This window comes from Neofelis nebulosa, chromosome 6 (genome assembly GCF_028018385.1).
Source record: "Neofelis nebulosa isolate mNeoNeb1 chromosome 6, mNeoNeb1.pri, whole genome shotgun sequence".
In the NCBI taxonomy this organism is placed as follows: domain Eukaryota; kingdom Metazoa; phylum Chordata; class Mammalia; order Carnivora; family Felidae; genus Neofelis; species Neofelis nebulosa.
The window spans coordinates 34,372,494-34,398,112 of record NC_080787.1 but is presented as its reverse complement, the minus strand read 5'-3'; the positions used below and the strand labels follow the sequence as shown (position 1 = coordinate 34,398,112).

The 25,619-nt window shown below is 53.6% G+C and overlaps 4 protein-coding genes and 1 long non-coding RNA gene across 14 annotated transcripts; 3 read left to right on the top strand and 2 right to left on the bottom strand.

The window, feature by feature from the left end:
- The first annotated feature begins 194 nt into the window (after positions 1-194).
- On the top strand, positions 195-9,247 carry AGPAT1 (1-acylglycerol-3-phosphate O-acyltransferase 1). 3 transcript variants are annotated; one of them, XM_058733446.1, is made up of 7 exons: positions 195-383; positions 6,032-6,240; positions 6,458-6,591; positions 6,885-7,060; positions 7,197-7,292; positions 7,418-7,490; positions 8,005-9,247. In XM_058733446.1, exons 2-7 carry the CDS (start codon positions 6,041-6,043, stop codon positions 8,187-8,189), a joined length of 864 nt encoding a protein of 287 aa, XP_058589429.1. In that variant the 5' UTR covers positions 195-383; positions 6,032-6,040; the 3' UTR covers positions 8,190-9,247. The 3 variants fall into 3 exon arrangements, with proteins under 3 accessions (XP_058589429.1, XP_058589431.1, XP_058589430.1); XM_058733448.1 differs by lacking the exon at positions 195-383 and adding an exon at positions 1,932-2,192; XM_058733447.1 differs by lacking the exon at positions 195-383 and having other exon boundaries at positions 7,437-7,490; positions 8,005-8,194.
- On the bottom strand, positions 9,167-12,736 carry EGFL8 (EGF like domain multiple 8). Of its 4 annotated transcripts, none has more exons than XM_058733436.1 (9): positions 11,852-12,736; positions 11,235-11,361; positions 10,901-11,023; positions 10,689-10,798; positions 10,495-10,590; positions 10,217-10,387; positions 10,064-10,143; positions 9,828-9,981; positions 9,167-9,559 (listed from the first exon to the last, which is right to left on the bottom strand). In XM_058733436.1, the coding sequence occupies exons 2-9, from the start codon at positions 11,333-11,335 to the stop codon at positions 9,474-9,476; spliced, it is 921 nt and encodes a 306-aa protein (XP_058589419.1). In that variant the 5' UTR covers positions 11,336-11,361; positions 11,852-12,736; the 3' UTR covers positions 9,167-9,473. The 4 variants fall into 4 exon arrangements, with proteins under 4 accessions (XP_058589419.1, XP_058589420.1, XP_058589421.1 ...); XM_058733437.1 differs by having other exon boundaries at positions 11,810-11,891; XM_058733438.1 differs by lacking the exon at positions 11,852-12,736 and adding an exon at positions 11,816-11,837.
- A 130-nt stretch (positions 12,737-12,866) lies between these two features.
- PPT2 (palmitoyl-protein thioesterase 2) lies at positions 12,867-20,919 on the bottom strand. 5 transcript variants are annotated; one of them, XM_058733441.1, is made up of 10 exons: positions 20,058-20,172; positions 19,466-19,700; positions 18,934-19,127; positions 18,528-18,681; positions 17,971-18,066; positions 17,775-17,882; positions 16,931-17,014; positions 16,727-16,811; positions 13,842-13,896; positions 12,867-13,668 (listed from the first exon to the last, which is right to left on the bottom strand). In XM_058733441.1, exons 3-10 carry the CDS (start codon positions 19,117-19,119, stop codon positions 13,525-13,527), a joined length of 912 nt encoding a protein of 303 aa, XP_058589424.1. In that variant the 5' UTR covers positions 19,120-19,127; positions 19,466-19,700; positions 20,058-20,172; the 3' UTR covers positions 12,867-13,524. The 5 variants fall into 5 exon arrangements, with proteins under 5 accessions (XP_058589424.1, XP_058589426.1, XP_058589422.1 ...); XM_058733443.1 differs by having other exon boundaries at positions 19,466-19,516; positions 20,058-20,167; XM_058733439.1 differs by lacking the exon at positions 19,466-19,700 and having other exon boundaries at positions 20,058-20,919.
- Positions 19,344-20,522, top strand: LOC131513986 (uncharacterized). The gene is made up of 2 exons (XR_009262883.1): positions 19,344-19,474; positions 19,879-20,522. It is a non-coding gene; the product is annotated as an uncharacterized LOC131513986 (long non-coding RNA).
- Positions 20,920-21,650: 731 nt separating the features above from the next.
- PRRT1 (proline rich transmembrane protein 1) lies at positions 21,651-25,277 on the top strand. The gene is made up of 4 exons (XM_058733444.1): positions 21,651-21,790; positions 22,694-23,232; positions 23,858-24,043; positions 24,186-25,277. The coding sequence occupies exons 1-4, from the start codon at positions 21,772-21,774 to the stop codon at positions 24,360-24,362; spliced, it is 921 nt and encodes a 306-aa protein (XP_058589427.1). The 5' UTR covers positions 21,651-21,771; the 3' UTR covers positions 24,363-25,277.
- The last annotated feature ends 342 nt before the right edge of the window (positions 25,278-25,619 follow it).

The window sequence follows — 25,619 nt, the reverse complement described above, 5'->3', positions numbered from 1 at the left end:
CTTCACCTCTATCTTGTCGCCATGGTGACTGCTCTACGATTGGCGGGGTTTGAGGTTCAAAGACTTTGGCTCGGCCTCATCCGGGGCCTCCGGCTGTGGTCTCTCCAGGCTGATTGGGCCGTTTCTTTCACCTCTGATTGGCCGAGATCGGAAAAGACGGCGAAGAGCTCGGCAAGAGAGCAAGTACTAGGGTCTCAGGGTTCAAAATGGCTCCGGCCTCCTTCGGTGACGTAGAGAGCAGAACTTGGCTTCGCCCCTCCCTTTTAGTGAAGAACGGAGCAGAACTGGGATCAGCTCGACGTTTGGATTGTGCGAACACATATCTGCGGAACTGGTGTTAACCCATCTCCCTCGGCTGGAGGACTCAGCCCGCTCCTCCTTAGGTGATTTGCAGAACAGAACTAAAGGCCCACACCTTTTTAATGTGACACAGTATGACAGAGTTAACCTCGACTCCGTTTTAAACCTTAAAAGCAGGTTTTAAACCCTCTTTGTGAGTGGGTACCGAGGGGGCAAGGCACGCCCCTTTTCGGGCGACCCGAGGCGGAATGAGGTTAGGCCCGCCCCTTCCGTCCTATAATGTATCCCGCAGAACTGGGGTCTTCCTCCAGGGTTGGACCCCTGGGACTTGGGCAAGGTGCTTCAGAGCTTGGGCATATTGTACGAGTTTGGGTCTTTTCTACAGTCAGTGACCCTCACTGTGGCCCAAGGAGCAGAACTAGGTAACAGCCTTCCCACTCCCAGTGTTCTTTGCATCCTCTACCTCAGGGAGAGTAAATTCAAGCAGGGCGAAGGTGTATCTGGCAGCGGGGACAGACACAGGCTGAGGGCAGTACAGCAACACCCAGATAAAAGGTCCCACGTGACTTAAGTGAGGCATGGTGAGAAGTTGGGAGTTCCCTAGAGGAGGGCGGGGGAGGTTAAAGTACCGGAGGCCTGTCAAGGTTCAGGAAAAAAGTTACTGAGAGGTGGAAACAGAGGAGTGATGGATGATCCTGGTAAAGGGATGTGGAAGTATGGGAAAGAGGAGATCGAGGGCTGGAGAGGGAACAGATACATGGCTACAAAATTAAGGAGGCATGCTCATCCCAGAGTAATCTAGCATTCTCATTTTTTTTAAAAAAGCAACCCTAATGCCCAGTTTTCATTGGAAGAAAAGATGCACCCAGACTCTGTGTTGGGGAGGGAGACTGTCTCACACCGCCTCAGTGACTAGGGAGACCGATAGGAAGGAACTAGAAAAGAAAAAGTACTGAGGTTAAATAAAGAGCATGGGAGGACAGGGGCAGGGAGAGGGCCTGAAAGTAAGTATCCCTTCTCTTTAAAGACCAGAGAGGCGTCTGGAAGAGGGAGCCGGGATGCTGGGAGCTAATGCGGGAAGGGGTGGGGAGAGCAAAGGTCAAAGAGAACCGGTAGAGAGCTGGAGGGCCAGGTGAGGTGAGATGGGGCCCTTGAGAGAAGACAGGTGAAGAACTCAGTGCTTGGCATTTAGTAGGTGCTTGAAACTACCTGGAAATGAACGGGGGACAGTAAAGAGGTTTTTGGAGAAGAGTTGGAGGGAATAAACAGCGGATAAGGGAGTTAAGGAGAAAGGAAGAATCCCGGTGAAATTTCCAGGAAGAGGAGACCTGATGAAGAAGGAATGGGCAAAGGAAGGAATACAGCACCAAGGGACACACAAGCCGTGTGTGCTGGAAGGGAATTGGAGGAAAAAAGGATGCAGCTGGAGCCAGAGAAGGCCAGAGGCGGAGGCAGAGCCCAGCGGAGCGCTCGCGGGGCGGAGCTACCAAGAGCCCACTGGCCGATGCGGCGAAAAGATGCGTGGGTCCCTGGGAGTCGATTGGCAAAACAGGCCGCCCATCACCGCCCTCTACTTCCTGGCCAGCCCCGGAAACCGGCAGGCGTTGGGGAGGGGTGGGGGGGGATAGCGGCAACAGCAGCCCCAGCCCTCAGAGAGACAGCAGGAAGGGAGGGAGGGAGCTGGGGGGACAACCCCCCCACCATTCCTACCGCAATGGGCCCAGCCTCCCACTCTCACCTCCCCTCCATCGGCCGGGGCTAGGACACCCCCAAATCCTGTCGCCCCCTTGGCACCGACACCCCGACCGAGGCAGAGACAGCCACCCGCCACCACCGCTGCCGCAGCCTGGCTGGGGAGGGGGCCAGCCCCCCGGGCCCCCCACCCCACTGAGGTGGGGGCGGGAATGGGATGGGAGGAGGCGGGAGGAGGGTGCCGAGAGGGACTTGGAGGAGGGGATGGGGGAGAGATTGGGTCTGGGAGGCGGACTGGGGAGAGGGTTGCTGGGGAAAGGAGAGGGGCCCTGAGAGGGAGGAAGGATGGAAGAGACACGGCGGAGACCCTGCGAATTTGGGATGGGGGTGTGGACAGGGCCCTGAAGAGGGAATTCCCGACACCTTCCCCAATTCCTTTTCCTGCCCTTTGGCCCCACATGACTCTTGGGGGGTTGTGGCCGGGAGAAGGCGGTTTATTGCCCTCCTTCCCCCAGCAGAATTTGCTTCCTAGGAATGCCCTCAGACACCTCTGTTTCCATCTAGGCACAGGACCTTTCTCAGTGGCCATCCACACTGGGCTAGATCCTTACTGACACACAGATGCTTTGTGGGGGGCCATGTTTTCTACACCGAATCTGTGTGCCTTTGACATGTTTAATGGCTTATGTGCGGCTAGCTTCTCCCTATGCTATCCATGGACTGTGGAGAGATGATGTGTTATTTTCCATCAGAATTGCCCATTCTCATATCTTATGTCCATATCTCATGTCCAGTCTTGACATTGTTCAAATGTGTGAGTTTTTATATATTGCATCTATTATGTGGTTTCATGTTTCTTGCACATTTTATGCTTTTGCGTGTTTACTTTTTGCGTGTAAAGGTTATACCTTCCTTGTTTTGGTTCGTATGTTATGTCCATGATCCTGTCGTATGCAAGTCTTCATGTGTGGTAGCCTGTGGTTTAGTTCACTAGTGCACACTCATGATGTGATCGGATTGGCCTGTTTGCTGCATGTTTTCCCAGTCACGGTTTACACCGCACATACGCATGCTCCTTCGCATGATATGCTGATGTGACATGACCGCAGCATGTGTGCTTCTGGTTACACATTCTATTTATTTAATAATTTTATTGACAGTATATTTTGTGAGTCATATGCCCATTAACCCATATGGCACTTCACAGTGCTTATAAATCTTTCGACATTTCTGCTCCGGAGAGGGTCACTTAATGTCACGTACTAGAGAGAAAGGTAACTGGGCCTCCATGTCCCCAGAGAACCATTCCCATATGCCTTACCTTGCTGACCTTCCTGGTCTATGTCTTTTCACATACATTATCTCTCTCGTGGCTGTGTACAGTCTGTGTTCATGGAGCTCAGTGCATGCCTCAGGTCAACCCTGCTGTGCACATTATCTGTCCCTCACTCTTTTTGCACTGTTGGCATGTATTTGATGACAGCAGCATCTTTCCCTGGTGGTATGTTAATCCCCATTCTGTATGTTTCTCTTTTGTGTGAGATGGGATGTACCATCTTGATTGTTGTTCCTCCCTCAGTGTAACCATATAGTGTATGTGTATATTCAGAGTAGGTTACTGTTAGGCTTTTTGTTGTGTTCATTGCTTTCTTGATGACTTTTCTTTTCATAGTTAATAGTCCTCAAGAGTGTAGCTATCTGATTCATGATTGGCTCTGTCATTAATTATGACAGGCTGTGTATACAGCCTTATAATCTGTTCAGCATGTTTATTGAGCACTATCTCCTCCTTCTGTCCTGGGTATTGGGGAAATGACAGAGTTCCTGCCCTCAGGCTGCTTACAGACTGGGGAAGGAAACAAAAATGAGCAGTTACTTACACTGTGGTGTCAAGATCAGTGGTTCTCAAACTGCTGTGCACATCAGACTCACTTGGAGGGCTGTCCCTCACTTGGGGGAGTTAAAATACCTATTCTTGGGCCTAAGGCCCAGAATTTGATTCAGGAGATCTGGGGTGAGGTCCAAGAATATGTATTTCTACACTTTGAGAACCAGTGATCAAGATAAAAGTGTAATGAAAACTCAGGCCAGGAGGGGTTCAAGAAGACTTCCAAAGTGTGATGCTGAGCTGGGTCAGGCAAGTGAAAGACAGAAGGGCATTCCAGCCAAAGGGACCAGCCTGTTCACAGCACAGAAGCATGAAAGATCATGGTGTGTCTGAAGAACTGAAGTAAATCAATTTGGAGCAAAAAGGACTCTTGTGGGCATGTGGCCAAAGATGTAAGCAGAAGTCAACTTGTCGAAAGGGCCTTTTAGAAGACGGAGAAATGCTCAGATTTGTGTTACAGAAAAATCTCTGTGGTTGCCATGTGGATGACGAATTGGAGGAGCAGAGTTAGGAACCTGTCGCAAATAGTCCAGGGGAGAGAAATGCTGGTCCAGACTTACAAGGGCAGTGGGATAGAGCAAATCAAGCCTATAGCTTTAGAGTTGGCAGAGTCTCCTGTTTCCTCTATTGCTTCTGAACCTTCACTGGTTGGCAATGGCTTTACCTTTGAACACAGTCCTTCCTGTCATTAGAAGACAGTGACTGTAGCCTTGCTGAAAGTGACAGGTATTTGCCTGAACACCTTTTTGTGACTTGTGACCCTGCCCCCAGCAGTAGGACAGAGTGGAGGAAGGAGGAAGAACCTAAAAGGCAGGTTCTGTGTGCCTGCACCTCTTCCTCCTCAACTCTTTCCTCTCCCAGGGCAGATGGTATGAGTCGCTTTTACTCTCTCCCCTCTTTCTTTCATTTGGTCAGGCCTTAACATATTATATACCTGCCTGACCAGGTCGCCTCCAGTGTCGCTGGAAGGGAAAGAAGGAGGAGTAAGGGTTTGTTTGCCTGCCTGCGGAGGCAGGATTGATAGAGGCAGCAACTCCTGGTATGTCCATGGGTTTATCTGGAAACAGGAAGGGGAGGGAGGTTGGACACCTTGGTGGAGAGGGATTTTTCTAGTTATGCATTTACTTTCCTTTATCTGTAACTGGGTGTGATTGTAAGTTTGCATGTGTGTGTCAGTGGGTCAGTCTTCGTATGACTGTGTGTTTGTGTTTTTGTTAGTGACAGAGCCTTTATTCTTGCCAGTCTGCCCTTGAGAATGTCTGTGGGTGTTTTGTGCCTTTCACTGTATTTGCTGTCTGCTGTGTGTCCACCTGTGTGCATACATACTGGCCGCAGCATAACTGTGGTTAGGAACACAAGCCACTTAGGTTTCAACTAGGAAGTGCCTCTTAGGAGCCATATCACCACAGGTAAGTTCTTTAACCTCTCTGGGCCTATCTCCGAAAAATGTAAATTATGTGGTTCATATTTAAGGTTTAACATAGTCTATAGATCAACCCTAATCCAACAGATATATAATAAAAGCCACGGTGTAATTTTTAATTTTCTGGAAGATACATCAAAACGTAAAAAGTAACAAGGTGGAATTAATTTTAATAATATATTCTATTGAATTCAGTATCCAGAAAGGTTGATTTCAAAATGTAATCAATACAAAAGATTATCAATGGGATATTTTACATTCTGTTTTTCATTCAAAGTCTGAAATCTGATACATATTTTACACCTCCAGCACAATTCAGTTCAAACTAGGCCACATTTCCAGTGCTCGGTAGCCATATGTGGCTGGTGGCTACTGTATTAGACAGGTATAGACCATCCTAAGACCCTTACCAGCTACAAGTGTTTGTTATTGTTATTGTTTCCTATTATCACACGTCTATGAGTTGTGGGTGTTCATGTGTCATGTCTCTTGTCTTTGTGAATATTTCTGGAGGCTTCTGAGAGAGGGCTGGGTGAGCAGTCCCGAGCTCCTGTTCCCACTGCCCCCATCCTAGAGAGGCTGTCTGGGCAGGTTTTGATGGGAGCCCTGACCCCATCCTGTGTCTCTGGCCCTTGTCCTTCTAGCTCCCCAAACCGTGCCTTCTGTGCCTTGCCCGTCCCACTCCCCTCCAGGAACGAGGCCCACTGTCTCTTGCCGGTCCCCTGCAGGTGGCCAGAATGGAGTTGTGGCCGGGGGTATGGCCTGTGCTGCTGCTGCTCTTCCTGCTGCTGCTCTTCCTGCTGCCCACCCTGTGGTTCTGCAGCCCCAGTGCCAAATACTTCTTCAAGATGGCCTTCTACAATGGCTGGATCCTCTTCCTGGCGGTGCTCGCCATCCCTGTGTGTGCTGTGCGAGGACGCAACGTTGAGAACATGAAGTGAGGGCCAAGGGGTTTTGGGTGATGAGAGAACCTAAGAGTCCGAAGTGAGCAGTGGGTGGGGAGGTTGTGGGATGTGTAAGGAAGATGGAGAGAGCCCAGGGACAAGGAAGGAGAGAGAACTGCAGATGCCCAGAAAGGCAGTGGCGGGGGGCGGGTGAGGTGTGCTGATGGACATCAGTGGGTCCTGCTGGAACCCCTTGCCGTGACCCCACAGGATCTTGCGTCTGATGCTGCTCCACATCAAATACCTGTATGGGATCCGAGTGGAGGTGCGTGGGGCCCACCACTTCCCTCCCTCACAGCCCTACGTCGTGGTCTCCAACCACCAGAGCTCACTCGACCTGCTTGGTGAGACCCCTCGTAGGGCATACCTCCCCCAGTTATGCCCTTCCCCCTTCCCCAGAATCTCTTCCGCTAGGGGTCCGCAACTCCCCTTCGTCTGGACGTTGCTCCCTTTCCCTTTCCCCCAGTCCTTCTTACCCTCATAAGTAGGCTAATATGTACTTAATCACCCCATCCTCCTCAGGGCTTCCCGCCCCCTCTCCCCTATCTCCGTCCTTAAGAATGTGGGAGATGGCCTGTTTCCCATGACACTTTACCTCTACCCTGATCTTCACTCCCACCCCCGACCTTTGCCTTAGGGATGATGGAGGTACTGCCAGGCCGCTGTGTGCCCATTGCCAAGCGTGAGCTGCTGTGGGCTGGCTCTGCTGGACTGGCCTGCTGGCTGGCAGGAGTCATCTTCATTGACCGGAAGCGCACTGGGGATGCCATCAGTGTCATGTCTGAAGTTGCCCAGACCCTGCTCACCCAGGACGTGAGTCCCCTGTGGCAAAGGGGGGTGGCAACACTGGGGAGTAGAGCAGGGCCAGCGGCCCTCAAAGGTCCATTACAGCCTCATGACCGTTTTCGGACCCCTCTGTGTATGTCTTCTTGACCTCTGTCTTCCCCAGGTGCGGGTCTGGGTTTTTCCAGAGGGCACGAGAAACCACAATGGCTCCATGCTGCCCTTCAAACGTGGCGCCTTCCACCTTGCAGTACAGGCCCAGGTAATTACTATTTCCCCCTCTGCTACTGAGCCCCCAGCTTCCACCATTCTTTTCTTTCTTGGCAGATGTTTGTCATGGGGGCCTTGGAAGGGAACTGTGGGCTGTTTGCTTTTCCCTTTCCCCAGGTTCCCATTGTCCCCATAGTCATGTCCTCCTATCAAGACTTCTATTGCAAGAAGGAGCGTCGCTTCACTTCGGGTGAGGGCTCTGAGTAGATCTGGGGCTGGGGGTGGCTAGAAAGGCCATGGGAGAGAGAGGGTAGACATCCCCATGAGACAGGAGGATTGGTCAGTGTCCGAACTGAGATGTCCAAAGGATCATCCAGTGACCCCACATCAACTAATAAATATTTATTAAGCTCCCACCATACCCTGCTACATGGGTAACACTTGATCCCTCCAACAGGGGCCATTACTGCCCAGAGGGAAAGATAAGACCTGTGTGTGCAAAGCTGTAGTAACACTTGGCAGTGAAAGCTAATCCTAGATGATGGGGGCTGGAAGGGTGCTAAGGAGGTGTCCGGACTGGGAAGGCTTTGTGCAAGAGGGCCTTAAAACAGATAGCAGCTGGCAAGCAGAGGGGCAATTGTCCAGGGTAGGGGGAAGAGAACTGAAAGGTTGGGGAGGGAGTAGCGGGAGAGCTCAGGAACTGGGCCCTGCCTGTGAGCAAAGGCCTAGGTAGACAGCCCATGATGGTGCTCACCCCCTCCCAGGGCGATGTCAGGTACGGGTGCTGCCCCCAGTGCCCACAGAAGGGCTGACACCAGATGACGTCCCAGCTCTGGCTGACAGAGTCCGGCACTCCATGCTCACCGTTTTCCGGGAAATCTCCACTGATGGCCGGGGCGGTGGTGACTGTCTGAAGAAGCCTGGAGGGGTGGGCGACGCCCGGCTCTGAGCTCCCTTCCCATCTACCCCCATGTTCCTCCCACACCTACCAACCCAGTGGGCCCTGAAGCAGGGCCAAGCCCACTTCCTTGTTTCTCCTCTCCCCACTGTTCTCCTCTTTGGAATCTTCAATTTCTGAAGTGAATGTGGATATAGCACCGCTCCTTGCCCCTTCCCAGTTCCCCCCATGGACTCTCTTGCCTTGGTGCAGTCTCCACTCTGACCCCCACCCACCTCCTGTGCCATCTTGTCTTTGGGACAGTTGCCTCCCCCTCATCTCCAGTGGCTCACCTACACAAGGGTGGGAGCACACCATCCTTTCCCCAGGGGACCCTCTTCTTTTGTGATCTTCTCTCCCTCTCCACCCCACATTGGCCAGTGGACTCATCCATTCTATGGAACAATACCCTACCACAAGTCCATGGATTCAGTGGACTTACCCGTTTGTGAGGACTCCTCACACTGTGGCTGGAAGCAATGCCTGGAACATTCCTGGCTTATCCTGGGAACACTCCTCAGCACCCTCACCCTCCCTCCCATGGAGCCTCCTATCAGTGGAGGCTGGACTCTTCTCACTCAGAGGTTTCATCCTGCCCATACCCAGGTGCCCAGGGGTGAGCATACTCCTAGATGCCAGTTTGGTCTCCACATTTCTGCTTCCCCCCATCCCTGTGGTACAGTTCTTCAGTGGTCCTGGCCCCAACCCAGTCCCCTGCAGCCCGGCTGTACCATTCTAACCAGACACAAGGGGAAGAGGCAGACATTAGGTGCTGCACTCACTTCTGCTCCCTGGGAAGTTGGGGAAAGGAACTGAACCCTGGCTGGAGGGGATGGGAGGGCTTTTAATTTATTTCTCTTTCTTTTGAGGCTTCCCCTCTCTGAGCCAGTTTTCATTTCCTCCCTGTGGCATTAGCCACTCCTGCCTCCCACCCCAGACCTGTGCCCACAACTGGGAAGGTGGGCTGGGAGCAAAAAGAGAGGGTGGGACCCAGTTTTGTGTGGTTTTTATTAATTATCTGGATAACAGCAAGAAACCCGAGAATAAAGATTGAGAGAGAGAGAGAGAGATCTGGGCACTTTCTGGCTGCATTTGTTAAGGCATTGAAGTGGTTCTCGCCTAGGCCACCTCCCCCAGCCAGAAGACTCAGGGGTGGGCCCAAGGCACCCATCTTTTCCCCTTCCTTCAGCTCTCGTAAGTTTCCATCACTCATTGCTCCTTAGTGGCAGATAACCTTATCTTCGCTTCCCCAGCTGGCCAATCCCAGAGGATTAGTGGGGCCAGTTTCTGTATAAATTAGGGGGCAGGGGCTCTGGAGGGGTTCCTTATTGGCCGCCGATTGAGATTGAGGCCCGGGCCCAGGCTGTTGTCCTCACAGGAGCCTGGTGAATGACAAGGAGGCAGACACATTGGCTGTGGACTTCTGGGGCTGCCAGGGCACTGGAGACACTCTCACCCAACAATAAGTGGACTGGGGACAGGGTACCAGAAGAAGGGGTGAAATATGGGTATCTGAGGACAGTATGCGGAGACTGAGTGTTGGGGAAGGGTTTGGGGAAAAGAGAAAAGTGAACCAGGGAAGGGTGTCCGGGAGAGCTGGGGGCAGCTATTGGGGATGGGATTCAAGCAGAGAAGGGCATGAGGACTTACAGGCACCTAGCCTCTCCTCCAGCAGCAGCACTTGGTCGCTGAGAGACTCGATCCTGTCGCCACGGCCCCATAGCTCTGCCACCTGTTCCGGCTGTAGCTCTTCAGGTGGCATGGGCAGCATGGCTCGGACCCAGGCCCCCGCCTGACCTGCCCACTACAAAGGAAGAGACACTTCAGAGTGTTGGGGGTGGAGCACACCCTGCCAAGAGGGGTTGGACCCAGGCACCAACATTCACCTGCTCCAGCCGCTCCAGGCGCCCTCGAAGCTCCCAAATCTCCTGTCTCAGGGCACGCTCATCTTGTTCTGCTTCCCGAACTGGGACAAAAGAGGGCGTGACCCACTGCCCAGTTGAGTGCAGCGCCTCATTGCCACCCATGCTCCCACTCACCTGCCACACTGAGGATGTTGGCACCAGTTGGGGGCTCCGGGGCGCCCTCTGTGCAGGTGCGCCTGTCCAGACCCAGCACCAGGCCTTGAGGACAGCCACAAGTGAAGCTGCCTGCGGTATTGAGGCAACGGTGCGAGCAGAGGGCAACACCAGTCCTACATTCATCCACGTCTAGTTATGGGAGAGAAGATGGGGGCTGAAGGGTGGGGGCGAGCTGGCACCCCAAAGGTATGAGGTCCTGGTGCCACTGTATGGGGGTGCAGGGCGAGGTGACTCACCCACATGACAGTGCTTCCCACCCCAGCCTGGGGCGCACTCGCACTGCTCTGGCCTAACGCAGACGCCTCGGTTCTGACACGGCTTGGCACAAATGGCTGTGGGCACAGAAGGGTGGTTCAAAACCAGACCCACTGCCTGCCTCCCCAGCCCTGCGGGGCACCCTGACCCCAGGCCTGGGAAGACCCAGTCTCACCATCACAGGTGAGGGCCCCTGGATGCCGCTTCTTCCAGCCCTGGCAGCACACGACGTGGGTCTGCGGCACCTCCCTCCTCACCTCCCTCCACGCCACACGGTATGTGGTCCTGGAACATAGACCCGGCTCTGAACGTTGGTTTATGGGTTTTGGTCTGGGTTCTTGAATTTCTTCTTGAAAGACTCCAGAGTCCAGCCTCCCTATCCCTCACCTGTAGGTGCTGCAGATGCGTCTTCCATCACACATGGTCAGGTAGGGCTTATACACTGGTTGGCTGTAGGACTCGTTGTAATGGAGGGGGACCACGAGCATCTGCTTGGAGCAGACCCCCTGGCTGCACCCATGCCAGAGAAGGTAAGACACATTCAGTGACCTGGGAGCGGTCAGGAGTCCCATTTCCCTTAAGTCTCCATTGAGGCCCTGCCCTCCCTGGAGGTGACCACCTCACCCCCATTCTAAACTTCATGGTTTTGCCACCTGTTGACGCCCCACCCCCAGAAGGTTTTCTGAAGACCTCACCCCTGGACCTGCCCCCCTGTCATCACCTCTCTTTGAGGGATCCACCCTTGGCCCCCTGGACTGACATCAGTAGCAGGAGGAAGGAGAGTCGGCCTAAGAGACTGCACGGTTCATCCCTGGACCCCATGATTCTCCTTGACTCCAAACTGCAGGCTGCAGGCAAGAAGAGGTTAATGGAGGCCATTCCCCTCTCCCATAACTTTTCCAGCTCCAGCCCCTCCAAAAGCAGTCTGCTAGTGCCCTTTAAGGGAGTTAGTACGTTCACTTGTACACATTTGCACTAGCCACCAGGATTGTCTACACCTGCGTGTACATTTAACACGACCCCTTCATCCAGCACAGCATGGTCCAAGCATGCATGCAATTGCACACCCCAACACACTCCCTCCATCTTCTCTACACACACACTCTGCCCATAACCTTCCTATCTGTAACAAACCCTCTTCTATCTTAATTTTTCTACCTTCAAAGTCTCAGATATTCACCATTACACCCCCTCACACCCTGCACACAAACCCATGCACCTGGAAACTGCACCTTAAACACATTCCTACTACCCCACATACCCACACCCTCACTCCTACCACACTCCCCAACTCACACTCACACTAAGGCTCATTCCCCGTTGACACTGTCTCCCCACCTGTCTTTCCCTCTCTCCCGGAGACTTCCAGCAGACCAGCCTCAGCAACAGCAGCTCAGACTGGTGGGCGGGTTGGGCAGGCTGGAAAGGAGAGGAGGGGCTGGGCCAGACAGAATCCTCCCATCCCTGCCCCCTCCCACAAGCCTCCTTCACAGCTCCTGCTTGATCAGCTCCATGGGTCTAAGTCCCACTACCTTCACCACCACCCCAGCAAAGGGCCCCCTAGAAGTAAATTCCAAACTCTACGAACCCCCTTATTTCTGGACTCCCCAGATCAGCAGAGGCTACCAGGTCTGTAACACCACCAGTACCCCTGGCTCTTGACACACCCCTCAACCCAACACAGACTCGGGGAGAACTGAGGAACAGGGAGAGAGAGCTGGCAGAGAAAAGCAGGGTCAGGTCATGGGAGAAGAGGCAAGATTCAATGAGGAAAGAGAGGAGGGCAAATCGTCACAAAGGGACAAGGGGGGGGTGGTGGGAAGCCCATGGCACTAAGGGGAAATTGCCCCCATTTGATGATGACATTTGTTAGGGCCTGGGGGTGGGGGGCAGAGTTGAGTCAGCCACCGCCCCCCATACCAGAGCAGACAGGGCCCTATTGTCTCCACCAAAATTCCTTCTTTTAAGGAAGAGGAGGCTTATTGTCCAGCCCCTCACCCAACTCAGGCCTACAAAGGTCGAAAAGGGGTGCAACAAATGCCCACCCTGACCCTTAGCCCCCTCGTCTAGCCTGGGGGTGGCAGACGCATTCCACCCATGAGGCTAGGGCACAAACCACTGAAGCCCTGGGCTCAGCCCCCCAGGCTTAGGCTGGAACAGGAAGAGAATTGTCCTCTGCAGGAAAGAACCCACAGAGAATCAGGAACCCACACAGAATGGGCATTTAGAGAGCGGAAACGCCAAGGGGGTCCCACCCCACACCAGGCATCCGGGCACCCAGACCTCAGGCTCTCCATCCCCACCCTCCTTGGGGAGCCAGGTCCCCCTCACCTGGAAAGGAGCCAAACCACACTGAGGAAATGGACTTTTATTTCCATAAATACAGGGTTAACACCCATTCAATGGTAGCTAAAAGGGGCTGGGGCCTCAAAGACACTAGGCTCCCAGGGGGTACCCCAACACTGAACAGAGGGACTGGGGGATCCCCAAACCTGAGATGGGCCTCACAGGCCATAGATATTCCCCAATACTGACATTTCAAGAACGGAACTGTCCCCATAGGGGAGCCTCAGAACCCCACTCTCATGGGTAGTCCTTCCTGGGAGTTGGGAGGGCTGAGAAAAAAGGAACATGGGGAGAACAGGAGCTAAAAATGTCCTGAGTGGCCTAGAAGGAGACCCCTGTAGTGGGCAGGGGCTGGGTTCTCCTATACAGCCAGAGACAGAGCAACCACAGCAGCAGGAGCAGCCACGAGATAAAAACCTGGTTTCTCTCTTCCCGGCCTCGGGAGAGTGAGAGAGCGTGGAGCAAACCCCAAACATGAGGTTGGGGGAGACCAGGATTTATCATCTACAGAGGAGCACAGGAAGGGAGTCCTGGGAGCCCTGGTTGGTGGGGGCAGTGTGGGAGCAATGGGGTGGTTGCAGGCACACCGGAGCTGACATCTGCTTTCCAAGGCCACCGCTTGGTCTCTGGGCTGGGAAGTTCCTGAGGGATCCCTGAGGACATCCTCAGGAGAGCCAAGGTTCAATGCAGGTCTCATAAAGGGTACGGTTGGAGTGCCAGGCCGTATGGGAGATCCCAGCCATCGGACACCTCACTATGGCTCCCCGAGCCAAGAGAGTCTTCAACCCAAAAGAATCCCGCAGATAAACCTTCAAGGTGGGCAAAGAGTCATAAAAGGAGAAACAAAGTGAGCTCCTCCTGGTGTCCCAGGTCCCCTCCCCACAGGGTGAACCCTTCAGCTCAAGGGGTCAGTGGCAGGGAGGGCTACAGACTGAGGTGGGGCTGTGCCAGAAGAAAGGGGAAGTCATCCCAGGGGGCTCACCAGTTGCTCCTCCATCTCCAAGACCGTCTCATTTGCATCATAGAAACCAAAGAAGCTACAAAGAGATTGAGGGTGGGCAGGGGAGGAGGTTATCAGGAGAGCGGGAGAAAATCAAGGTAGGCTAGGGGAGGGACCTCAGGAACTCATGGCCTATTGGGAGATAGGCAAGCAAGGAAGACACCCAAAATATTCAAGTGGATATCATGTACCTCACAAGGTGACACAGAGGCTACAGCATTGCTTCTACAGAGTCCCATCAAAAATGCAAACCTGAATCTAATCATGAGGAAACAGCCAACAAACCCAAACTAAGGGACATTCTAACAAAATAGTTCAAAAATATCAATGTAATGGACGAAGACAGAGGAAATACCCCAGGAAAAAAAAAAAAAAAAAAAAGAGAGAGAGACTAAAGAGACACGGACAAGTAAATGCAACACATGATCCCAGGTTAGATCTTGGACTACATTTTTTTTCCCCCTATGAGGACAACTGGAAAATATTTGAATAAGGTCTATAGAGTATCTTATTGATGTTAACTTCCTGACTTTGATAATTATATTGTGGATATGTAAAGACAAGTCCTGTATACACAAAACAGACACCGACACACTGAAGTTTTAGGAGTAAAGAGACATCATGTCTACAACCTACTCTCAAATGGTTCACAAACACACCTATACCCCCGTATACATATTTAGAGGGAAGAAAGAATGAGGACATAAACATGGCAAAATGGTAACCTTTAGAAAATCTAGGTGAAGAGTACACACAATTGTTTTGTAATACTTAAGCAACTCATTAAGTATGAAGTTATTTCAAAATAAAAAGGTCTTAAAATTTTGAAAAGTAATATTTAATTGGCATGGGCAGTGAGTGGGCACTGACCATGAACAACAAACGTTAATAGTGCTAAGTCCAAGGGACAATGGGAACAAAAAAAGACCACCCCGCTGGTTTTAGAGCACCAACAAAGCCTTCCCAGTGAGGTACTCTCCACTAGGGAAGGCTGATCCCCCAGCAAACAGAAGAGCAGGAGCAAAGGTACAGAGGTGAGGCCCAGCTGGGCACATGGGGGAGCTGGGTTGGAGGCCTGAAGGCCACATGGAGGGGCTGGATTTCATCAGGTATAGGAGAGCAGTAGGGGCACACAGACCTGGATGTGAACTCCAGCTCTGCCACACACTCCCAAATGTTGTGGTTGAGCATATTACTTATCCTCTTTGTCCTATTTAAGAATACTTCCTTTTCAGAGAGGAAGTGAAACACCCTGGTTAAGTTAGATAGCCTGACTTCACCAGTTACTAACTCTATGAATGGAGACAAGTTATTTAAGCTCCTTGCACCTAAGTTTCCTTACATGTTAAACAAGGATAATAGTAATTACCATGAACCCTGTCTCCTTATATGTCAAAGGAGGATTAAAGGAGATTTATTTGAAAAGTGCTTAGAATTGTGCCTTGGGACATAAAAGGTGCTATATAACTGTGAGCTATTACAATCTTCAGAGGGTCATAGATGTAAAATGAGATAGAATAAATCCCAACCCTTGCTATTATAAGGAACATGACTCCTTCACTTAAAACCCTCCAATGCCTTTTTCATCTCACTCAGATTAAAAAATCAAGGGCCATGGTTGCCAGGAGCTGGGGGGAGGCAGGGATGGGGAGTTCTTGTTTAATGGCTATGGAGTTTCAGCTTGGGAAGAAAAAAAAAGTTCTGAATATGGATGGTGGTGATGGTTACACAAGAATGCCAATGTGCTTCATTGCCGCTGCACTGCACACTTAAAATGGTAAATTTTATGTTCTGTATATTTTAGGAAAAAACAAAAATAAAAAACAAGGGCCTTACTTTGCCCTACAAAGGGTCAATATTACTGGCTCCCTGCTACCTCTTTCATCTCCTCTCCCACCCTCTTCCCAGCTTCCTGGGCTCTAGCCACACTGGCGACCCTATTCCTCACACCAGCCCCAGGACCTCTGTAGGTGCCACTCCTTTTCCCTGAGTCGTTCCCCCCCCCCCCCCCAGATTGTTGCACAGCTCCTTCCCTCACTTCCTTAAGTTTCTACTCCCATGACAAGTCTTCCAGGACTTATCTGGCCACTATGTGACATAGGGTCCAGTCACCCTCTAATCCCTTCCCCTGCCTGTCTCATCACCACCTGACATACATATTTGCATCTATTTTTCTGTCTCCCACACTAGAAATTAAACTACGTAAGAGTGGGGACTTCTCTTTCATTTACCGCTGCATCCCAATGGCCCAGAACAGGGCCTGGGCATATATACAGTGCTCAATAAATATTTGTTGAATGACTAAAGGAGCTTAGGTGACACTTCAGATCACTCATGATGAATTGCAGCAGAGGCCCACACATAGCACAATGGAGCCATAGATTTTCCTGAGGAATCGGATGGAGGAGATAAGGCTGGAGGCTATTACAAAAGTCCAGGTATATAAAAGAGGTGGAAGGAAACGTGGCATGGAATTATACACACACATCCTACCAATGGCGATTTCCTGGTTTTGATACTGTGCTGTAGTTACATAGGATGCAATCACTGGGGGAACCGGGCAAAAGATACCTATGTAGGACCTCTCTAAACTATCTTTGCAACTTCCTATGAATCTGTAATTATTTCAAAGTTAAAAGTTTTTACAAAGCAGGGGTTTAGGGATGGAGAGGAAGTAGAGTCTGACGGGCTAGATACAAGGCATTGAGGAATGACTCCCAGGTTTTGTTGTTGAGTGACAGGATATATGGAGGATGGGAGCATTAGCTGACCAGTAGGAGGTACAGGCCAGTTTCAGGCAGGAGATTAATTGTTGGGGGCTAAGGGGTATCCTTAGCCAATCTTTGGGCCACACAGTCCCATATTACCTGGACTGCCAGGGGGTAATAACACCATCATCAGGGCCCCCAATCAGCACCAGGCGGCCCACACGAAGAAAGTTCTTCCTCCATGCTAAAGGGTGGGAAGAAAAGAGCCTGAGTCAGTCACAGGGGTCAGGCCAGGTTGGAGAGGGAAACACAGGGGGTTGGAGAAGCAGAAAACGGGACCCAGGCAGGAGCCTGGAGTCTCACCAGTGGCATTGGGATGATCTCTTTCCCCATTGATCAGGGCCAGAAAGCTGCTGGCGTTGAGGTACAAGTCATCGTGGTGGGGGTCTAGGTACAAACAGCAGTTAGAAAGATAGAGAAGCAGGGAAAAGAAACAAGACCAGAGTCTGAAAAAATGACCAGGAGTCTACAATAGCAGGTAACGTGAATAGTATCAACAATAATAATAATTGTAAACACGATACCAAACACCTTTGTCCAGCACTTACTATGTCAGATACTGTTCAAAGTACATTACATTTGTTAATTTATTCAATCTTCACAAGCACCTATTGGGTAGATACTAGATTATTATTTTACAGATAAGGAAAACAGCCACAGTAAGGTTAAGTAACTTGTCCACAGTCACCCGACAGGGTCAAGCTTCAAACACAAGTAGTCTGGACCCAGCATCCATGGTCTTAAAAACTACACTAGGTGTTTGCAAACTATGGACCATGGGCCAAACCCAGCCCACTGCTTACCTGTACAAATAAAGTTTTTTGGAACACAGATACATGCATTTACATATGGTGTATGGTTGCTTTCAAACTACTGTGGCAGAATTGTATTTGCGACAGAGACCATATGGCCTGCAAAACCAAAAATATGTACTATCTGGCTTGTGATCTCTGCACCAGACTATACTCTGAGGTGATAAGGTAACACACATAAAGCATTCTGAACAGCGACTGTTCACACAGTAAGTGCTCATTTACATGAAGTTATCTTCATCATCACTGCTGTTGGTTATGGTACGGGTGGGAGCAGCCGGCCCTACCCTCCAGGGCGCCCTCTCATGGAGTCCCGTTTGGCATCCCCTACTCACCGTGCCAGTAGTTGCAGATGGAGAATTCCTGGCCCCAGGGGCTATAGCAGATCCGATAGAGGTTAGACCTCATAGAGGTAGGGAAGAGCCACTTCAAATAGTCTGTATCTGGCAAGAGAACAGCAGTATCAAGTGGCCCCAAACCTTTGTGTCCTCAAAACTCGGGGCCCCCTTTGACCTCACGATCCCCGCTCACCTCCATACTGTCCCATTTGTGGAGAGGAGAGAGAGATGAAAGAATCCACATTGTGCTCATCCATGACAGAGAGCAGCGCCCGGCACACCAGGCCCCCTGGAGGCAGAACACCACATTGGACAGGGACTCAGGGACAGCCAGGCCAACAGCCTCTCCACTAGGCACCCCCCTCCACCCACCACAATATACATAAGGAGACTGAGGCCCAGAGAAAACAGGCACACCCTGTGGCAAAAGGCTATATACATCATGTAAGTGACAGAGCCAGATTAGATTCTGGGTCTTCTGACTCTAACTGTAGGGTGTTTTTTACTTCCCCATTATCCCTTATTTCCAAGAACCATGGGTAATGGCAAAAGGGGACAGCAGTGCAGGGAGCCTCCCTCCCACTCAGGACACAGAGATAAGACCCAAGTGCTGAAGGAAGTCAGAAAAGTAGGGCTCAGGTACCAGGGCTGGAAGAATGTGGTTCAGAAAAGGGGACACTAGAATGTGTCCCTCAGATAAAGATCAAGCCTCAGAGAGGGCTTAGGAGTTGGGAGGGGGAGGGCGCCTACCCTGCGAGTAGCAGATGAGATGCACCCCTTGAGGGGCCTTTGCCATGATGGGGGCCACAGCCTCTCCGAACCCTTGCACCTGTTCCCACAAGGGTCGCAAGCTCTCTCTCCCATCGAAGAGATCGAGCACTGTCACCACAGTCCCGGGGTGTGTCTGTGGGAAGGGGGCAATGCTGCAACAGGGGATGGACTGTGGACCCCCTCCACACCGCCCCCCTGGGCAGTGTCCACATGCCTAATTGTGCCCTGCTAGAACCAGGGATCTCATCCCCCCATCTCCCAACGCCAGCACCAGCTCCTCCAGGAACTGAGCAGGCCCAGAATGGCAACTTTCGGTTCCCCATTCTCTTTCCCCAGCCACTACAGACGCCTCCAACGCCCCACAACAGGGTGTCCCCTACCAGACCTCGTTGATATATTCCAGCAGGTGGCGGAAGCTGTACGAGCTGTCAAAGAGCCCGTGCACCACGATGACCGGCTTGTAGGGAGCGCGATGGGGCGCGGGGGCTGCGGGCAGCAGCAGCAGCGGCAGGAACGGCAACAGGAGCAGGATCCCCGCCGGGGGCAGCCGCAGCCCCCTGAGCCCCAGCATGCTCCCGCCTGAGAAGGGGGTGACGAGGGCCTGTGAGAGAGATGACAACACACCCTCCCCTCGAAGCAGACGCCTGGCATCAAGAGCCCCCTCCCCGCCGGTGCTCACACTAGGTTCAGGTCACAAAACAGCCTACTTTTAACTTACTTCAAGGTTGTGGGGAAACACACACCCCTACACATTGACGCACGGACGCGCACCCGAAGCCCCGCCCCCAACTCTACGGGGACTCGGTCCCTAGGCCGAGGATCTTCTTAATGCATCATCCCAGCCATGCACGACCCTGGGTTTTGCAAGAAAGACCCCCGAGCAGCAGCGCAGGCTTCTGGAGAATGCAAGCTCCCACCTGGCCTAGGTCCGTGAGCCTGGCTCCGCCAGCTGTTTACTTCTCCCTAGACTGGAACCCGCAAGGTGGGGGGAGGGGAAGGGTGTGAAGAGAGCTCGCGCAGGGGAATGACGGATGGGAGAGGGGAGGCTGCTAGGGGTCGCGCTTCGCCGTCACGTCCGGGGCTTTCCCTGGCAACCGTGCCCGCGTCCCCTGTAACGCAGGCCCAGGACTGGAGGGGCAATGGAACATTCCACTGCACTCCGCGAGCGGGGGAGGAAAAAGACAGAGCGATCCATTTTAGACTGGTGGGGAGAGGAAGAAGCATCAAACAAATCCTGGGAATCGTGAGAAGGCCAGTTCTGGCCCTGCCAGGCACCTGCGACACCAGGGTCCGAATTCCTGGTCTCGATTCGCCCCACTTCCCAATTCAGGCGTCCGGCTCCGCTGCGGAACGTGAAATTCCCCTGCCCCCGCGGGAGGTGGGAGGGCGCTGCGGAAAGGCAGTCCTCCGCATTTCGTCTCATGCCACCGGATCAGGGCTGAAGCCAGCCCAAGCGGACCCCTCCCCATCCCCACCCGCCCGCCGGCAGGCCCCAGGTCAGCGTCTTACAACTCTTCATTATGAAGTGCGTGTAGTGCCCTTGTCTCCAGAGACGCGAAGAGTCCTCGAGGCCCCTCGAGCTAAAAGTGCAGCCTGGCCCAGTTTCTCCTGGCCTACTCTACTCCACTCCTGGTACACGACCCACCTCCAGGGGGCGGAGGGCCCCTGGGGCAGCGCTGACTCACGCGTGCGTGGTTTGCACCAGTCTTTCAACTTGAGAGACCCCCACAATCGGCCTTTAGCCGGGAGTTCCTGTGTGCGGCTCCCGACGCAGACCTTCGAACCCCTTCCAGACTTCCGAGCTCCAGACGTCCCGCAACTCCGCCTTGATCCCTACCCGATACCTAGGTGGGCTTTTGCTTAGCATTTAAAGACGCTTCCGTTGAGAAAAGGATTTCGAAGCTTGTCTGAATCCCTCCTGTTCACAAGGTCTTTGCCGGTCTAAAGTCTCTCAATAAAACCAATCTGTGCCCCGAGTCTGTAGTGTGAGGATGGGGTGGCAATGGGGGGTCGGGGGCTCAGGCAAACGCCTTGGAAACGGGAACAACCAGCTTGGGGCCGTGACCTAAATGTCTGGAGCTCTGTAGGCTCCACTTGGACGCGAGGGCGAGGACACAGCCCGGGAGGGCGACTGCCTCGGGTGGGGGTTGGGCAGTACTAATCTGAAGGTGGAGGTAGGGGAGGGTCCCCGACTGCCTTTTCGCAAAAAGCCCAACTCCTGTAAGTCTCGGTAGACGGCCTGTCTTCACCTCCCCTCCCCATATACGTGCCCCCAAGATACAATGGACAAATAAAAGACTGCAATTACTGCTGTGCCCTGAACCTCGCACTCCTTTCACTCAGGAGGTGGCGTTGCGTCTTGGCAGAGGTGGTGGGTGGATCGGTGGGATTTTAAAAAATGGATCTGAACACTGAGGGGCCCAGGAACTCTAAGAAGCCCGATAATCAAGTGGGGAAAGAGCATATATTATCCCCCAAACTTACTCTCTGTCCTTCTCCCACCCCCACCCCCCCAACCGCAGGTCCAACTCCCCTGGAAATACTCTAGACCCAAGCCCCCCACTTTACCTGCAATTCACCCAGACCATAACCCTGGGAACTCTTTCAGGTCATCGCAGGTCTCAACTCTGCAGTTCTCTCTCACGCAGTTATCTTTCTTAAAGCGGGGGCAGCTAAGGCCAAGCATTTGGGAGAAGGTCCTGAGAACTTGCAGGGACTCTGAGGGAAGCTGAGGAGGGGGACATCTGACTAAGGTGAACCAGATCCGGTGGGGACTGGGGTATTGAATCCACCGAGCACCTGCTCACTTCCTCCCACAGTATAATCACTGTAGCCAGTCTTGGAGGGGAAGACTCTAGAGAGTTCTCCCCCCTCCCCCCCCCCCCACTCCTTCCTTCCCTTAGTCCCACCCGCCTTGCCTGGTCTTGCTCGCCTCCCTGTTTCCATGACAACTCCAAGGGAGCCCAAACTGGGGGCCTGAATGCCGGGGTGAGAGGAGGAGAGACCTAGTGAGGGTACCTCGGAAACTCTCCCCCTCCCTCTCCTCGGCCCCTTTAAGCTCCCCCCCCTTCCCTGCTCTCCCTCCGCCCCCCGCCGCTGTCTTCATCTCTCCATCTCTGTGCTGCCGCCGCCGCCGGCTGCGCAATCCGCACACCAAGACTCCGTCGCCAGCCAGGGACCCCGACTCCCGCTGCAGACACCCTGTCCCAGCGACACCACAGGCATGTCATCGGAAAAGTCAGGTAAAAAACAACAACAAAACCTCCTGCCCTTTCCACCATCTCCAGACTCTCCCCCCCATCCTTGGCCCCAACCCCCTCCCTCACCCCTCCGTTGGGGGGGGGGGGGCAATTCTATTTCATTTCATTTCGGTCCAGCTCTCAACCCCCCCCCATCCCCTTCTCTTTCTGTATTCCCCTCCTTCCTCTCCTTCCAATCTCAGCCTTGTCCCCTTGCCAACAACATGGAAAGGGGACAGGTTGAAAGGGTGAAGGAAGTACAAGAGTGGCTTAGCATCAGCCAGGTGCTGCAGGGATAGCATCATTGGGAGTGACAGATGGACAGATGACACTGGCTCACATGGAGACATTCAGTGGGGAAATAATAAAAACATGATGAGATGGAGGTTGTCAGGGGAGTAGAATCCAGAAGACCCTTGTTTATCTGCCCTAAATGAGGTGCTGAGATTCCCAGAGAGGCTAGGGCACCCATCCCCAGTGCAAGAAGACAGAGTGGAATATGTCATCCTTCATGTGTTTATACAACTGTTGAATTGAGCACATGTTAACACAGTGTTGCATGTCTACACACGTGCACACACAGGACTAGCTCAGATGGGCAAGCCCAAGGCAGCCATAGCTTGGGTGTGCAGGTGAAAGCTGTGGGCACCGTTGCTGAAGGGGGAGATGAGCAGAGGAGGGTTTCCACTTCAAAACTAGATTGAAAGAAACAAGGGGGGTGGGCAGATGGCTTAGATACAACCCCTTTCCTGCCCCTAAGACCAAGAGATGGCTTCTCACCCATCTCCTCTGTCTCTCCCATTATCTTTCTCCATCCCTGGCCCTGTATCTCCCCCTACCCCCTTATCTCTTCTCTGCCTGTCTTGCCTCTCTCCCCATACCCTCTCCTGTGCTCACTGCCCCCAGGCCTCTCAGACTCAGTCCCTCACACCTCTCCACCACCCTATAATGCCCCCCAGCCCCCGGCCGAACCCCCTGCCCCACCCCCACAGGCAGCCCCATCCTCTCACCATCACCACCACCACCACTACCACCAGTCCGGGACCGCCACCCTCCCGCGCTTGGGGGCAGGCGGCCTGGCTTCTTCCGTAGCCACTGGTCAGCGCGGTCCCTCATCCTCCGCCACCCTGCCGCGACCGCCACACCACGCTCCACCTGGCCCGGCCGCCGGGGCGCCCCCACCCGGCTGCGCTACCTTGCCCCGCATGCCACCCGACCCTTACCTGCAGGAGACTCGCTTCGAGGGCCCACTGCCCCCGCCGCCGCCGGCCGCCGCCGCCCCACCCCCACCGGCGCCCTCCCATACGGCCCAGGCTCCGGGCTTCGTAGTGCCCACGCACACGGGGACGGTAGGCACGCTGCCACTGGGGGGCTATGTAGCCCCCGGCTACCCCTTACAGCTGCAGCCTTGCACTGCCTACGTGCCGGTCTACCCAGTGGGCACGGTGAGTACAGGGCGGATGGGGCTTGGGAGGAAGGGGTGGGGACACACAGGGGGCTAGTGAGACAGAGAAACAGGGCCTGGGACCAGGCGGCGTTCCTAGGACAAGGCCTAGAGAGAGGAGGGACTAGGAAAGGCTTGGGAATGGGGGTCGGGGGGTTGGAGGGTCTGGTAGTCATTTGGGGTCAGAGAAGGGGAACGGAGCCTAGAAGTCCAGAGGAGGTTTGAAAGAAGGAAACAGCCTGGAGAGAGGGGGAGAAGAAACGAAACCTGGGAACCATGGAGGAGGATAAGGGAGAGTAAACCTGGAACTGACTGAATAGGGAAGGCCAGGCAGATATTTGGAGAGAAGAAACGAGGTCTGAAGTGAGGCCAGGGCAGCCCTGGTGCGGCCATACCTTGGGAGAGGGAGTGTGGAGATCACCAAGAATATAGGGTTAATGACAGCAGTGAAGAGAGAAGAACCTAGTGGAATTTATGGGTGTCCTGGAAGGGTCGTGGATGATAAGTTTCTCTGAGAAGCAACGTGCAAGAATTGTGCTTTAAAAACCATTGTGCCAGACACAGAATGTTGGTGGGCTCAGAGACGATGGGAATGACATTCTCTCCCCCCAACCTTCTCTACACAGCCCTATACAGGCGGGACCCCGGGGGGGACGGGAGTAGCCTCCACGCTCCCCCCGCCGCCCCAGGCCCCAGGGCTGGCCCTGCTAGAGCCGAGGCGCCCGCCGCACGACTACATGCCCATCGCGGTGCTGACCACCATCTGTTGCTTCTGGCCTACGGGCATCATCGCCATCTTCAAGGCAGTGCAGGTGGAAGTGGGGGAGAGGGCGGGCATCTGGGAAGGGAGCCCTCACCCGGTTTTTCTTATTCCAAGGGAGTGCCGAATGTTCTGGGAAGCATCTCAGAGGGAGCAGCAGCTCTGATCAGCTTTCTTCCGCCCGTCTCCCGCAGGTGCGCACGGCCTTGGCCCGCGGAGACATGGTGTCTGCCGAGATCGCTTCCCGCGAGGCCCGGAACTTCTCCTTCATCTCCCTAGCGGTGGGCATCGCAGCCATGGTGCTCTGTACCATCCTCACCGTAGTCATCATCATTGCCGCTCAGCACCATGAGAACTACTGGGATCCGTAAGGACGCACCCGGCCTGGCCCCGCCCCGCGCCCCTCAACCTCCCAAGCGCGTTCTGCAGCCACGCAGCGGATCCAGTGGGTGCCCCGCACACCTGCCTCTGGGGCCACCGAATTTCGATACATCCTAAACTCTGCCTCCACGGAACCTCTCGCCTTGCGGGCACGCTCCGAATCCAGTTCCTCAGGAACCCCGAAAAAACCCACACACACACACCCCCCCCAGGGATGCCACTTTCCGGGATCCCCGCCAAATGCCGGGCCCTCAGTCACTCCAGTACCCCGCCGCCTCTAAATGCAGCGACCCCAGCGGAGCTCCTTGGGTCTCCACTCGCCGCTGGGAGACCGGTCCCCAAAGCCCCGCCTCCTCTATAGGCTCCGCCCTGGCTCTGTCAAAACCCCGCCTCCAGGGCGGCAGGCTCCGCCTTCCTTTCCTTCCCCTCGAGGTGATTGCGTCCGGTGATTGGGTTGTGGCGCTAGGCCTCGCCCCCAGACTGACACACTCCTCCCCTTCTCCTGGCGCGGGGACCTAGCCCCGAGGTAGTTACGCCCCCACGCTCTCTCATTTTTGATGGTACAGTTTTGTCTTCTCCACCCAGGTCTCTTACTATTTTCTTGCTAATCCCAGAACCTCTACTTTTGGTAATTTTGGAATGAGATTTCGGAGGTTCCCAGTTTAGGACCTTTCACCCCGGGATGACGAACGTCCCCGTTGTCTGTAAATATTCCCTTCCACCTATTCCAATCAGTGGGCAGCCGGGCAGAAGGTAACCCAGGGTAGGACCTCCCAACGTCAGGAGGAGCCAGCCCCGTTCCCCGCTCCCCTCGCCAGTCCCTACCTTGTTCTGATTTGTGCGTGAGTGTGTGTGTGAATTTCTGAAAGAATATTAAAGAGACTAAGTGGATTTATCACCCGCAATTCCGAAGACTGCCGCCTTACAAAGACCCTCCTCCTTTGGTTCCCTCTTTTACCTCCTCTTAGCTTCCCTTCCGAGGGAAAGAAAGATAAAAGAAAACTGACAGAGACAAAAGTGGGAGGAGACAGATTCCCAAGACACCACAGAGACAGACACAACCATGGGAGGGGGGAGGGGAGACTCCTTAGGAATCCTACCAGGGAAATCTGGTATGGGGTCCATTCTTGGTGGGGATTTCTTTCCCCCAGCACACATTTTTCACCTTCTATTAGACTGGGCTTAGGGCTTTGAAGAGAGGGAATTTACAAGTAGACCCAAGTATCTATCCCAGAACTCCAGGAAAT